This window comes from Symphodus melops (assembly GCF_947650265.1).
Source record: "Symphodus melops genome assembly, chromosome: 12".
Taxonomy (NCBI): Eukaryota; Metazoa; Chordata; class Actinopteri; order Labriformes; family Labridae; genus Symphodus; species Symphodus melops.
Window position 1 is genome coordinate 8,968,407 of NC_136702.1, and position 15,058 is coordinate 8,983,464.

The 15,058-nt window shown below is 40.3% G+C and overlaps 3 protein-coding genes across 5 annotated transcripts in view; all 3 read right to left on the reverse strand.

Annotated features, from left to right (window-relative positions):
• Window positions 1–17: 17 nt before the first annotated feature.
• Window positions 18–3,200, reverse strand: tlr8a (toll-like receptor 8a). Its single transcript, XM_079358419.1, has one exon. The coding sequence runs from the start codon at window positions 3,151–3,153 to the stop codon at window positions 139–141; it is 3,015 nt and encodes a 1,004-aa protein (XP_079214545.1). The 5' UTR covers window positions 3,154–3,200; the 3' UTR covers window positions 18–138.
• A 1,912-nt stretch (window positions 3,201–5,112) lies between these two features.
• Window positions 5,113–9,477, reverse strand: LOC306833267 (toll-like receptor 7). Its single transcript, XM_079358418.1, has 2 exons — window positions 9,278–9,477; window positions 5,113–9,056 (listed from the first exon to the last, which is right to left on the reverse strand). Exons 1-2 carry the CDS (start codon window positions 9,290–9,292, stop codon window positions 5,910–5,912), a joined length of 3,162 nt encoding a protein of 1,053 aa, XP_079214544.1. The 5' UTR covers window positions 9,293–9,477; the 3' UTR covers window positions 5,113–5,909.
• Window positions 9,478–10,198: 721 nt separating this feature from the next.
• LOC306833262 (FERM and PDZ domain-containing protein 4-like) overlaps window positions 10,199–15,058 on the reverse strand; it is a 32,365-nt gene continuing 27,505 nt past the window's right edge. For all 3 annotated transcript variants that reach the window (XM_079358409.1, XM_079358411.1, XM_079358410.1), the window contains 2 exons: window positions 13,312–14,514; window positions 10,199–11,974 (listed from right to left, as the gene is read on the reverse strand). In XM_079358409.1, the coding sequence (XP_079214535.1) occupies window positions 10,758–11,974; window positions 13,312–14,514 (2,420 nt within the window). In that variant the 3' untranslated portion in view covers window positions 10,199–10,757. The remainder of the gene's footprint in view (window positions 11,975–13,311; window positions 14,515–15,058) is intronic.

Here is a 15,058-nt window from a genome sequence, read left to right on the forward strand (position 1 = left end):
TGCTTGCATGCAGAAAACAGAACTGTGTTTGTATGAGGAACTATTATGAAACCATTTTGATAACAGTTGAGTTCAAAAATATATAATTGTCCTCAAAAATGTTTTTAATCATTCAAACAGTTAAGCGTTGTCCTTGCCTCAATTGGTGGTGAAGTACTTTGAATAAGACTTGTTGTACATCAACTGATTGTCTTCTCTGACCACACTTTTCAGGTTTTGCCAGAACCAGGGCTCTGCGGCCGCTGTGCTCGGCCACTCCAACACGCTTTTCCCACACAGCCGCCTCCTCAGGCGCAGGAAGTGAGAGTGCTGCAGGACAGGCTCCAGCATCAGAAGCACTATCACATCTATATTTTCATCCAGCAGTCGCTGATGGGCCAGATACATGGCCAGCCTAAAAACCCCAGTCCTAACGTAATTCTCCGTTAAGACAAACAGAGTCTTGCGACTGTATTGGATGCTCTGAGTGAGGTTGTCTACCAGTGGGACTCCTAGGGGCCAATCCCTTTCCTCTAGACACAGAGGAAAATGTTTCTCTCCCTCCTCTTCCAGTTTCACTCGCAGATTCTTCATTACCCACTCAGTGACCTGTGGATCGCTGGTGTCATAAGTCACAAAGACATCATACGCACTGTCAGGTGAGTTCAGAGTTCTGTATCCCTTAATCTTAGCTTTCATATAGTGTAGGCTGTAGGAGGCATCCCAATAAAATAAGTGAGCAACTGTTGCAACAAGCATGAAAGCCATAATAAAAGAATATGTGAGAATGTAGATCAAAAATGCCTCACTGTCATTCACACACTGTTGAATATCAAAGTTTATCAGAGCTTGATCCTTGTGGTTTGCTGGTGTGGCACAGGTCACTGCAGTGGTCAGGCTAGGTATCTTTACATCAGTGCTTTCAATCCACAGAATGAAATCCAATGAGTCACAGGTACACTGGAAGGGGTTTTTCTGCAAGAGCAAAGTCTTAATCTGACTTTCAGGCCAAAGTTGGAAGGTGGATTGATTGATGATGGTCAGTCTGTTGTTTCTAAGACTGAGAGTCTGTAGGCTTTTTGCAACCTTTAGAAATCCGTTGTCCAACTCGAAAATGTGATTGTTGCGCAGGTCCAGTGAAGTCAAAGTGTGTGTGACGTTTGAGTTTGAACCTGTCACGTTAGTTAAATAATTATAGCTCAGATCTAAAGTTTCAAGTTGAGGAAAATACTGAAGTTTGTCCCATATGAAGTCAGTAAGTCTGTTTTTACTTATGATTAGTTTTGTCAGGCTACATGGCAAATATTCATACACGTTTTCTGGAATCTGTGCAATGCCGTTGGAGGATATGTCTAAAATAGTCACATTTGTAAGGTTGGTAAAAAGCATCTTGTACGAGCCATCGTTTGCCTTCCACATCTTGCCAAGATAGTTATGAGTAAAGCGAAGTTCTTTTAAGGATTTGCTGTGCATGCGTTTTGATGTTAACCTGTCAATTAAGTTATGACTCATATTCAGCACTCTTAGAACTGGCAGGTTTTGTGTGAAATTCAAATTGTGTGTAACACCAAATGCTGTAAAGTAGTGAGAATTGTGACTAATATCCAGCACTTGTAGTTTTTTCAATTCTTTAAAGGCGTTGTCATAGGCCAGATCGATCTTATTGAACGATAAATCCAGGTATGTTAGATTAGGCAGCAAGGAGAACTCTGTTCCATTTAGTGCAGCCGAAAATGCATTTCCTGAAAGGTTGAGACATGAAATGTTTCCGTAGTGCTCAAACTGCTTTGTCGTGATGAAGAATAGATTATTTGAGCTGAGGATAATCACTCTTCCAGAGTCAAAGCACTCTTGTTTGATAAGGCCATGTTTCAAGATGTAATCAGGATCTTGTGGATGTTGCGTGGTGAGCGGTGAGATGGAAAGGTCCAGCTCCTGATTAGATCCATCAAGGGCAGATGAAAGACTGTTCACTCGCTGTGGATAGAGCCTGTTTTCTGCGAGGTAAATCATCTTCAGGTGGGAGAATTTTTCAAATATTGTGGAACCAGAGTGAATAATGAAGTTGGTCCCTAGGTTTAATGCAGAAAGATTCTTCAGCTCGTATAGAGGACTGAGAGTCTGCGCCTTGATATCCTGGAAGACCAATCCTTCCATATGCAAAGTCCGAAGTGATACCAGATTTGAAAACTCCTTGGAAAGATTTATGGTTTTAGGGTAGCTATTCGAATCAAAGTTAAATGAAAGATCCATTTTTTCCACCTTCTTAAGGTACGTTAGAAATGTTGCCTCCTTTGTTATTGCTTTTATTAAGAGGTTAAATGACAAGAACAATTCTCTAAGCTTCTTCAGTCTCTCAAACCAGGAGGGACTCAGGTAGGTCAGTGAGTTTCCTCCCATGTTCAGTGTCTCAAGCTCTGTTAAACTATTGAACGCGTTGGGATGGATACCAATAGAAGTGTTTTGGCAAGGAACACAAGGGTATGGAGCATTGTGACATCTTGGACAGTTCCCTTGTATGTGAAGGGATTTGACATTTGTAAGCCCCAAGAAATCCTCTTCAGAGATGTACTGTATTTGGTTAGAACTCAGCTTTAACGTCTTTAGCGATCTGGGCAATCCTTTAGGAACTTCAGTTAAGTTGTTAAAGGACAAGTCCAGAAGCTCAAGTTTGGTCATCACTGCTATACTGCCGTCAACAACCGTGATCGATTTCTTACAAGGATTCCAGAAGTAGCAGTTTTTGGATAACCATAACTTAGTCAGGTTTGTTAAGCCAGTGAAGCTCCTGTTATCCAACACCATAATCTTGTTATTATTTAGCTCAAGGATTTCCACATTTACAGGGAGATTGCCGGGAATTTCAGTCAGGAGATTGCCACTTAGTCTCAGTGAACGTAGTTTTGTTAGGTTTCTGAAAGCATCGGCAGCAATGATCAGCTTGGTTTTTTCTTTGTCTCTGTTTGCCCAGCCGAGATCGAGATGAGTCAGGTTCTGCAGTTTTGAAAATGAATCGACAGAAATATTCTTAATGTAGTTTTCCGATAAGATGAGTTCAGTCGCATTACTTGTTATCCCGTGAGGTACTCTATCGAGGCGCCGCCCTTTACAGTCAAACAGGACACTGGAGGTATTGTAGGAGGGTGTGACATCGCATGGGAACTGCGGTGTCATCCATGCAGGTTTGCAAGCAGCAGGCTCAGGATAGAAACACAGGCTGAACAGCAGCAAGTGCATCCAACATTTGAACGTCTGTAGATAAACAATAACATGGGTCAGATGAAGTGATTTGGACTCGTACAGGTTTATCAGAAACTTCAACAAAATAGACTGACAAATCAGATTGTATCTTCCAAAATATCAGTCTGAAGCATAATATCAGCAGGAAATTGTTTTTGTTAATTATGTCCACGTTATTTTTGTTTAAAATAAGTTGACAAATTGTGAACTTGTCCTTTTTTAAAGGGCAACTTGCAGGTTGGAGACCCCACACAAGCAAAACAGTTAAGAAAATATATTCAGAAAAATATATGAATTAGTACTCTATAATTTCCTTAACTTCTGGAATCCAGTCCACAGTCTGAGCACTGCCATGGTACCACTGAGCAAGGCACATAACCCCAATACTGCTCTGGAGCGCTCACTGTCGGCAGCCCCCTCACTCTAAGACCTCTCCATTAATGCATGTCCATAGGATCCTGTTTGTGCATGCGTTTCGGCCCGTGTTTGTTCATGTTCATTAAACAGAGAGTAAACTGAATTTCCCCGTTACGGGATGAATAAAGTATACATCATTATTGTTATTACATTATGAACTGGGTAGGTGTCGTGGGCAGGTGTCTTTGTTCATAACATTTTATTTAAAAAATAGAATTAAGATAATAACTTGTATCAAAGGCTGTAACTAATCATGAGGAGTGGGAGATAAATACTTACTATGATGCATTCATTAAAATACCTGTAGCAGCTTGCTCGTCATATCGCTGTTAACTTTCAAAAACTGCTCATTGATCACGGTATTACTCACCACTCACCCTACCTTGTCAACAGACATTTTCTGACAGGATTTATAATAATAAATATTGTAAAAAATGTGACCTGCAGGTTGCCCTTATACTGTATATTAAAATGTGTATGGTACCACCTTTATCCAGCAGATGGCAGTGGCCTGTAAATATCATTTCACTTGTAAGTAATGAGAGGTCTTTGTTTGTTGAATTTCAAACATTGTTGACCCCTGACCAGGATGTGTTGCTTTGGCACAACAAATAATTCTGTGGTGGTTGTATTTGCTAAAAGCTACTTGGCATGTGCTTTGCATGTGTTGCAGCACTTAAAGCCAATGTATATTTTAACATTACAGACATAAATGCTATAAGCATTTTATATCGTGTTCAAAAAGTGCTTCATACATATAGCTATCTGACTTACAAAAAGAGAGAAGAGTCATGAGGTCAGGGCAACGCTTTAAAAGGAGTCATCAGAGAACCAATATTACCATGTTTATTGATCTTATCGATGCTTAACGTATGTAAAAGGATTTTGTTCATTACAGTCCAAACTAAGATTGTTCACAATGAACAGTCCTCATTTTGTTACATTCTGTTTCCGATATTTTTCCCCATGAGTTTCTTTAAAGTGTCACAAACATTATTTCCATAATATTTCAGCTTTATAATGAAGATATAAGATTGTTTTTAATTTTTTTTAATTTTTTAATTTTTTTATACAGTGATGTAAATATGGCTTTAACTTTCCATCAAGTGAAAATGTCAATATTCAATGAATTATTGAATGGACTTAAGTTTTCATTCCTGAAATTGTCGACCTGAAGCATGATGTCTTTAGAAGTTAGAAGCTCTTGGAACCATGTTTGTATGAATTTGAATAACAGAGGGACAGCTGCTCATGGGTTGGGTTAACTGTTGCCTCTAATTAAGAAGGTAAAACATATTCAATCAGATGGATAGCATGTTTTTTGTCCCACACAGTTGAGTAAAACTTTAATAGCTGTATATCAAATCAAATCAACTTTATTTATCCGTTAGGAACTTCATTGCAGGGAAAGCGCCAGTACAGAACACAAGACACAACACACACAACATTCACACTTTAAAAGTATATAGTGAACAATCCATTTTCACCAATGCAAAATAAATCTGAAAGAGTAAACATTATGACGCATCTAAAAACAAGAGCACAACATAATTTATGATTATAAAAGAGCGACATCACTTTAAAAAAGCACACTTACAAAATGTAAATATATAATACATGGTGATTAATATCTTTTTTTAAAGTAGATACATGTAAATTTTTCATATGCACAAAGAAAAGCTTAAAATGTACACATGAAACTCACCATTGCGCATGCACTGTACTGGTTCCTCAACATCCTTGAAAGATTTCCTTGAAAAATGTTTTAATTATTTTAAGAGCTTTAAAATCCCTCAGCTAAATCAGCAATTAACCAACAGTAACATGATGCATGTCTTCCACGTCACCAGTTCACCAAAAGTTAAAGTAAGACATGCTTCTTTTCTGTGATCCTCTCCTTTCATAGACAAGACACATTTTTAAAAAGCTCCTGGCTGCTGAAACCAACCGTTAAAGAACAGTCTGTTTCTCATTACAAGGTTCTGACACAGAAGAGCCAAGTAAGGAAGTGCGTTAGTCTCACTTCCCTGTTTTGTTATAAGCCATTTCATAGAACCCTCAAATGGTAAGAATCTAATGAGAAAAGAAAAGAGTAACCTATCACTTCTCTATTGAATAATGGTTTACAGGGAATTTAAAGGTTGCACACAACAGCTTGGAAATATTCCAGTTTAAGATGCGCTTTTTACACATTTCAATTCCTCAGAGAAGTACATTTAGAACAATCACAGTTTGAGGAACTAGTATGACTGCATGACAACTCATTTCTAGATTCACAGAGTCTCTTTAAACAGATTGTTGTATTGTTTGTGACTCTCTGTGGCCAATACACTCCTGAGGGTGAACCAGAAGTATGGCTGGGCTTGAGGGTTTGTTGGCCACTCCAGGACAGACCGCTTGTAAAGTCTCTTTCTTAATCTCAAGTACTTTGAATTGCACTGCACTTTCTCTAAGAAGATCAGTATGATAACATCATCCTTTTCATCCATTAGCCTTTGATGGGCAATGTAGAAAGCCGTCTTGAAGTTTCCACTTTTAACATATCTGCTGGTGATGATGAACACGGTCCTCTTGCTCTTGTGAATGCTCTGGGAAAGATTGTCGATCAAGGGACAGCCGGGAATCCAGTCCCGCTCTTCCAGACATAGTGTCAGGCAACGATCTCCGCGCTCCTCCAGATGGAAGCACATTTCCCTCATCACCCACTCTGACACTGCGGGATCCTCTTTGTCGTATATCACAAAGGCATCATAGACGGAGTTTTGGGAATACAGACGCATGTAGCCTTTAAGCTTGGCTCTACAGAAGTGGTAGATGTACCAGACGTCCCACAGGAAGAGGTGGCTTGAGACAGACAAGGTGAGGAAGCTGAGGACAAGGGAAGTCATGAGGATGTAGAAGATGATTGATAAGTAGTGATGCTGGCAGGCCTGCAGGTCCACTGAGATTACAAGATGTCCTCTTTGTGCCCCTGGACTGTCACAGGTGACATCTGTGGCGAGTCTGGGAATGGACACTTTAGTCCTGTTGAGCCATGAGACGAACCAAGTGGCATTGCAAGTGCACAGGAATTTGTTGTTGTCCAACAACAACATGGACATCTGATCAATTACATCGTCTGGAAAGCTAGATTTGTCAATGTGCTGGATGCTGTTGAAACTAAGATCCAGATATTTCAAGTTGTAAGCATCCTTGAGGAAATCTTGACTAAGTTCTACGATATGATTTTTATGTAAAATGAGCTTCTGGAGAGATTGGCTACAGTTTGACAGCACGTGGGGAACAGAAGTTAAACTGTTCCCACTAAGATCAATTACTTGCAAAGAATGTAAAAGTTGTAGTTTCTCCCATTTAAACTCTTTCAATAAGTTGTTTTTGATGTAGAGCTCAGACAGTTTGTCAGGTAAACCGCTGAATACTTCTTCAGGAATGAAATTGAGATTGTTGTGAGATATGTCGAGCACAGTCAGATTACTTAGTTTCTTGAAATAATTGCAATATCTGGTGTCCCCATCTCTCCACATCATATCTAACCGATTATCTCTGAACTCTAACCTCTCCAGAGACTGACTTTCCATTTCTGTGTTGGTGGAAGTTGAGATCATGTTGTGGTTCATCAGCAATACCTTGAGATGTTTCAAATTTCTTGTGAAATTAAGCATGTGAGTCAAGCCTTCTGACTCGAAATAGTGGTTGTTATTACTGATATCCAAGATGACCAGACTTTGCAGCTCTTGAAATGCAGTGGAATAGAGGAGGTCCAGGCGATTTGACGAGAAGTCCAGGTATTTTAAATTCTTCAGATTGATGAATTCAGATCCATTCAGACTTTGGCTCATTGCATTCCCAGACAAATTGAGGCATCTCAGTTCACCAAGATTTAAAAATCTTGAATGCAAGAAGAATATGTTGTTTCTGCTCACATCAAGGGTTTTGCCAAACTCACCGCATTGCTTCTTGACAAAGGATGTGACAACTCCGAGTTCTTTGTCTTTGTATTTGCAGCTGCGTGCATATTCGTCATATCTGAAGTAATGGATCTCTCTCACTTCCTTACTTTGGTACTGAGTGGAAGCTGACATGGGAGACCATTGCAAAGGCTCTCCTTCAGAGAAACCAACAGCATCCTGGCCATCAGAGGGGGAAGATATTTTGTTGTCAGACAGACTTATTATTTTAAAGCTTTTTAATTCCATTAGAATGCTAAGGTCTGCTATTTTAATAAAGTTTGTACCAAGATCCAAAACCTCCAAGTTTTTTAGATGTTTTAAAGGAGCAATGCTCTCTGGCTCTAGCTTCTGAAACACAAAGCCCTTTATTCTGAGAACTCGAAGGGATGTGAGGTTGGCGAAACTGTTGCTCAGTCTCAGAGTTTGGGGGTACTTCTGAAGCTCGTAGTTAAATGAAAGGTCAAGTTCTTCTAGTTTTCTCAGGGAAAGTGGGAATTTAGTGACTCCTATGTCTATTGCTAAAAAGTTTGATGAGAGATCAAGCTCTCTCAGCTCCGTCGTGGTGGCAAACCACTCAGGTAGCACAAATGTCAGAGAATTACTGTGCAGCCTGAGAATCTTGAGCTTTGTCAACATTTTAAAAGCTGCCCTGCTGATATTAAGAGGTGAATTATTCGGGCATGGTTTGCATGGAAAAGGAGCATTGTAACACCGAGGACAGAGTCCGCTAATATCTAGAATCTCAAGGTTGGTTAAGTTTTTGAAATCCACATCAGTGATGTTTGGAATATTATTGTTGTAGAGATACAATTCCTTCAGACTTGATGGGAGCTGATGTGGAATAAAGGATAAATTATTTGACTTAAGACACAGCAACTTTAAATTGCTAAGCTGTAAAAATGCATCGGCCTCTATTTTATAGGAATCATTACACGGATTACGGTAATAGCAGTTTTGACTCAGATAAAGTATTTGGATATTCCTAAGCTCCGTGAGGTTTGATTTTGAAATCTCAACAATGTGATTGACTTCCAAACTCAGCAGGACCAGATTCGGTGGCAGGCCTTTCGGTATACTGTAGAGCTGATTTCCATCGAGATACAGGGCTTGAAGATTCCTCAGGTTGGTAAAAGTATCTTCCTGTATTGTCACACTCTTGGTACACACACGGTCCTTGGGGCCAATTTTGATGGGCACACAGTTGCACCTCATGTCAATCTCAGTCAGGTTCTCCAGCCCGTGAAAGGAGGTGGAGTTTAATGTTGGTATATGATTGATGGTGAGCGTCAGATTGGTAGTGTCTCTGGGGATGCCGAAGGGGATATATGTGAGGCTTCTCTCAGTGCAGTCTACCTTAACCACACTCCCGTTGTTGGTCTCATTGACATCACATGGCAGGGTTTTTGGGTAAGAAACAGCAGCTGTCGACACAGAGAGATAACAGCAAAGGCCCCGCAGCACCATACAAATCTGTACAGAAAGACGTGTGTCATTGAAATGTTTGTCTGTAGAATGCTAATAATACACAACCATTACTAAGAAAACAATCATAATCTACATCTGACAGTATCAAAACACTTTTAGTATATTAAATACATAATATGGTACTTGGAAATATAACTTAAACTTTGTTCCCTCTTTAATATCGCTGCCTTTATGGAATTGGTATAAGCAAAATCACAGACACTCACCAGATGAAAGAACATAGTTCACGTGAGAGATTGATATTTAGTCCTGCTTCGAGTTCGGAGTTGCGTCAAGTGCTGAACTAAGTGTAACGTTGATGATCAGTTCCAAGTTGATGAGATGAAAGTAACAGATGGCTGGGTGAGTCTGTTTTATATATAATTAGCCAGCATCACTTCCCCATTGTCACAAACCACCTATGCTCAAATCTCTCATCCTTTGCCATGTCTGGTTTATAGTTCCCTAGTTAATAATTGATTGCTGATACAACAATGTTCATGTCATATATATACAAAAGTTTCTATGAAGATATTTGCGTTAGAATACAAGGACCAATGATATCAGTCTGCTTTTCCTTGAGTGTTGTATTATAGCACAGCTGGAGGAGTTGTGGGTTATTCAGTGGTCACCAGAAATGGAAAGTGCAGTTTCATTTCTTATTAGCCTGCAGGGGAAAGGGAAACGTGTCTGATTTGAGGTGTGTCTGCTCTTCATGGCAATCATGCTATTTTTACAACAGGTAGAATCTTCTTGGTTTTGTGGGCATTGTTTGGCTCTCTGAATGAAAAACATGAACCCTTATATCTGTCCAGCTAACTTCCATCTGTAATCCCTGGGCAGCTGATGGCAATAGTCAAATATAAAATGGGCCGTCATCATCATTAATGCAAAGAGCATTACCTCCCCTCAGACTTGAGTAAATTATAATATCATGAATTCTTTAACATAATTATAAAGCTAAAGCAGTGTTTCTGTATAAATAATGCAAAAACGTAATGATTCATCAGTCAACTGAAACGAGTCAGTGATTTAGTATTTACTACAGCAAAGTTGACTAAAATACAAGGTATCGTGTGAGAGGATCTCGATTAACGGCTAACGACACACGTTAATGAAAACATAGATAGACAAAAGATATTAGAGAAAAGAGTTTTTGAAAAGTTTAAATGTTTTAATGATGTTGACAAAAAACAAACAGGAAAGTACTCAGTGTTCATGTGTAAAGTATTCATGAAATTAAAGTGAATCTGGCAAATTAAAAGATCATATAGGGTCACGTTTTATCCTGTGCAATGATTTGTCAATAGCTCTCTGTGTGTGTGTGTGTGTGTGTGTGTATATATATATATATATATAGTATTCATTTCTTCAACATAAAGTATTTTTTTACAATATAAACAAGGATTTTTCAATATTTCTTCAGATTAGTCCAATTTTTATTATTTATATTATTAATTAAAATAATCCCTTTGATATATTAGATAATATACTTAAGAGAAGTGATTTGATCTTCTTCATAAAGTCCTTAGTATAATCTATGTAAAACTTGAATGATTCATGTTATTTTATATTCACTTTACAAAATAAATATTGTATACACAAGGCAAGTTTTTCTCTTTTTTTCACAGCAGTTCAGATTGGTTGTTAAACCTGTTTCTTATGTATGGCTTTAAAATCAATAATCAGATTAAAAACAAAAACAGTTTAATGTTTGAGCTGTGTTTGCAGCGAGTGAGTTAGTGTGTTTAGAATAGTAGACATGGTGGCAGAGTGATGTGTCAATGCATTCACACTTTGGTCACCGGGGGAGCCTCCTGAAGCCATCTCAGCAGCTTTCAGCAAACACACGTAGTTCATGACAACCTCGTCCACCTTGGCTACTATCTCCTGCCGCTCCCTCTCACTGCTCAGGCCTTCAACCAGCGACATGCAGGCCTGAGTTAGGCAGCAGAGCGTGTGAAAGCTGTGCGTCAGAGTCAGAAGTAACTCCTCAGGGCTGCTGTACTCCGCAGCCATCTGAGTGCAGGCGCTGCCCAGCACTTTGGCCTGCATTAATAGAACCTGGGAGTGTGTATCCATGTCGGCCTCGTTGATTTCAAGCTTCTCACCTCTGGAAAAGTGGCCAAGGCTGGAGCGCAACACAGTGACCATATCTAAGGCATCCTTTCTTGCAAGTGCAAACCCTGTCTGAAGACTGTAAGTTTTCCCCTTCATTGAATTTACACGAGCCAGCCTTGCTTTAAGACTCGTGTCATTCATACCTGTAGCTGTGCTACCCTGCTCAGCTTTTAAACCTGTTTTCTCTCTGCGACTGGAGGAAACGGAGAACAGAGCATGTGAGGCCATCTCTCTGCCTTGGTCATGACCTTCAGCGTGTGACTTTCTCCGCAGGAAGCAGTGACCGAACGGTCCACGACACCTCCAAGTACTTGCATCCAGCCTTGGTGCTGTAGACTTTGGGAGTGTTAGGAAGGGTCCTCCTACCAGCCTTCTACCAGATGAATTCAATGCGACTGAACCCTGGGATAAGCTCTTGGGCAAAGTTTTAGCCAAGAACATCTTCTGTACTTTTGGGGGATCTTGAGATTGGCAACTCTGACCACCACTCTTTCCCTTAAGCGAGGTTTTCGTCTTCTCAAACAGTGCTTCTAAGTTCCTGGGACCCGGCAATATGGTACTTATACTCCTCCTGAGTGCCTGAGCCCTACGTGGCTTCCTGAGGCTGCCTGTTGTAGGGTCACATGAAGATCCACTTTGGGGGAAAGCCACAATGTGTGGGACAGACTCTGGGATGGCCTGTGTTAGCCCGCTAGGCTCTGTGCTACTTGTTAAAGATAATGGTGACATGGTTGTGGTGGTGGTACTGGTCTCATATAGAGCTAAAGATGACTCTTCCCCAGTCTTCTTCAGCTGTGTGCAAGCTACACTAGGGGTAGTAGGGAAACAAAAAGAACTGTTAAGCATCTCTCTTGAGCACATAGTCACATATTATACATATTCAGTTACAGATGATTATCAGACTTTTACTTTGAACAGAAAGTGACTGAAAGTGTTCCAGCAAATATCGAGTGATGAACAAAAAACCTGAAGGTGAAATGGGGTTTATCATAGAAACAAAAGCTGTGTTTCTTTTGTTACTAGGAAGGAAGCAAGTATGAGTGATTGACTACAGTATGGTGATATTCTTGATATGCCTGCTACCTCATCCTCACAAAAAATGTTGGACTGACTTTTTATGTTCTCTGCTGATTCCTAAAGCTCTCAGCAGCTGTAGCCTTCGATCTCAAGGACTCGTAATGTCATTTCATGAACTCAATCTGTCTTTGGTGGAAGTGCTTTTAATGTGTCTTTTTGATCATCTTGGTATGCAGATTCACCTTCAACTATAGAGCATTTAGTTGGCTTGGAAGATTTTAAAACCAGGATAAAGTTTCATTTGACGACTGTATGCACACGTTACTCTGCTTGATGCTTCTGATTTGTTGCTTCACGTAATATTTTTTGTGTGATCTGTCTTTGCTCTCTGTCGAAACCTTTATGCTGCTGTCTAGGCAAGTTATCTTAAAATACAATGGGAATATTTTACTGGTAAAATAAAGGTAAAAAAAAATACAGTGTACATGCATTGTTTCTTGAAGTGAAACAAAAATATTATTTTAAACAAAAATATAAATATACTTTGAAATATCTTGTGAACTCTCAAATTTATTCAGGACCTCTGGGGGTCCCTAATGTTTTGTCTCCAAAGTTTCTAGTTATACAGATAGTTTGGGTGTTGTTGGCCATGGAATTACTCCCAGATCGGAGATATCCTTTGTTATATGAAGCAGCAGCCTCTGGGGCAGAGAACTCAAGCTTCTTTTTCACAAAACTGCTAAAGTCTAGAGTTTCTTCAGTTGTCTCTTGAGGCCTCCTAACAGCAAGACAGTCTCCATTAGGCCCCTTGTTCATCTGTTGACTTAACACTTGGGAATCTCAAAGTGAGGTCTGCACTTCATAAAGAGCATGTTTGTAGTAATACACGGTCTTTTGTTGTTGATGTGAGCACTACAAAGAAAATGTGAAATCCCAGACACATGGGTGGATAAAAAACAAACTGTTCTGCATGACTGTACACCGCTGCGAAAATGTGTTTTTGACGTTTGCGTTGGCAATAATCCACTGAAAAAATATTCTTTCTTTTGATTTTTTGTTTTTGTTTTGTTCATGCACTTCCACAGACACACATAAAAGAGAGCACCCTCCTGTTTAGCTTTACCTGTGGTTTCTTTTATCTTTGGCATTCGGTGACTGCCATCCCCTGTCACGCGTAACCCCGGCTCTGCACTGGTAGCTGCATGAATCTTCCTCAGCAGGGTGGGGTCTATGGGGTGACCCAACTTCAATTGACCGGGGGGCCCGTAAGCTCGCTCCTCAGCAGTTACATAAGTCAGTCCCTTGAGCGATGACTCTGACAGAACATGCATATTGTCTGTTGCACAAAGGGGAGAATCCATTGGAGTGACGCAGCTGCTGCTGCCTGTGCTACAACCAGCGTCTATAGAGGAACATTGTGAGCTTTGGAGAGAATGAACGCCTTCACTCTGTATCGACGACATGCGCTTGCTCAAGTGATATTCGTGTAGCCGTGTGACGTCTTGCTCCGATGGTTGAGTCTTAATTCGTTGCTGCTCGTTCTCTTGGCAGGCAGCATCTCCCTCTGCAGGCCCCCTGGACGGGGAGCGAGCGTGTGCGTCTAACTGTTGGCCTCTTTCATCTGAGTCTTGTTTCTCTCCCTTCACTGTCAACCTTTGTGCGTTGGAAGCTTGTGAGTCATTCGCACATTCTGTGGACTGATTTTCTGCCATTTTGTTCCCAGGCGCTCTCTGCTGCCATTTCTGATGCCTCTCGAAGTGAGTTCGCCCCAGATCAAGTTGATTCATGTAATAGGAATCCCTCACGGTGAAAGCGTTATACCTCCCAACAAGGTGAGGGAGCTCCCCTTTGGCTGAGTCCTGAGATGTCGTGTGAGACCTATCAGAGGATTCGCATGTTTCTCCTTGGATTCTGCTCTCTGCCTCCCTCTGTTTCCCTCTCTGTCTGCTCATTACTGAGTCCATGTGCATCTTGGTGAAGTATTCACTGACTGATTTGATTTCCATTGTCTCTGGCTCCATTTCACCACCGTCTGAGTGAAAGATCTGAGGGGAGGCTACGGCGGATGACTTTGCCTCCTCCTCCTCCTGATGCTCCTGGGGATTGTACTGCATAGCTCCCACGCCACCTCCGCCAGCCGCATTGCCCTCTCTCTTCTCATCGTTCACGGCATGGTATCCTTCTGTCAGAGCCACATGCAGCCTCAGGTGGTTGTCCGAGTGTCGCTGAGCAGTCGCCAGCTCGGAGCTCTCTGTCATCTCGGAGGAATTTGTCTCGTTGCCAGAATCTGAGGAGTCGGGACTAAATGCTCGTGATATTTCTACACCTGTGTATCACAGAGAGACAACAAGTCATTAACTGAACATTAATAAACAATTATTGACTCTGATTAGCTGCAAGCAAACTCTGGTACAATTCTTCAAATTGAAACATGTATGTTTAATATTGTACATGACAAATTTTGATTCAATTGATAACGTTATTGATGGCACATAAAGGCACTAAGATAATGGAATCAAAAATAGCTACTGGTAATCACAACTGTATTTGGTCTAGGAATAAGGAGTGAACACTGTTTTATTAAACTGACCGTAAAAAAGATTATTAGAAAATATTTAAGTTTAAATAGAAAAGAGGGAAAAGGGTACATTTCTTACAATGTTACAAATTTGTTGCAGCAGACATCTAACATTGAGCGGCGTGCATATGAGGAGACAAACAAAATGAAGCACAAAACAACAAATGAAAATAAAAGTGAATAATGCAATAATAAACAAAATGTTTATGCTTAAATGAATGAAAAAATACTCACACAAATGGAAACATAGAACATAATGGGCTTTATTGCAAAAAATAAAATAAAATAAACA

Bases quoted from the DNA above. Each gene is read 5' to 3' on its own strand.
- tlr8a (XM_079358419.1), bottom strand. From the start codon at position 3,153: ATGACACCGCAGTTCCCATGCGATGTCACACCCTCCTACAATACCTCC.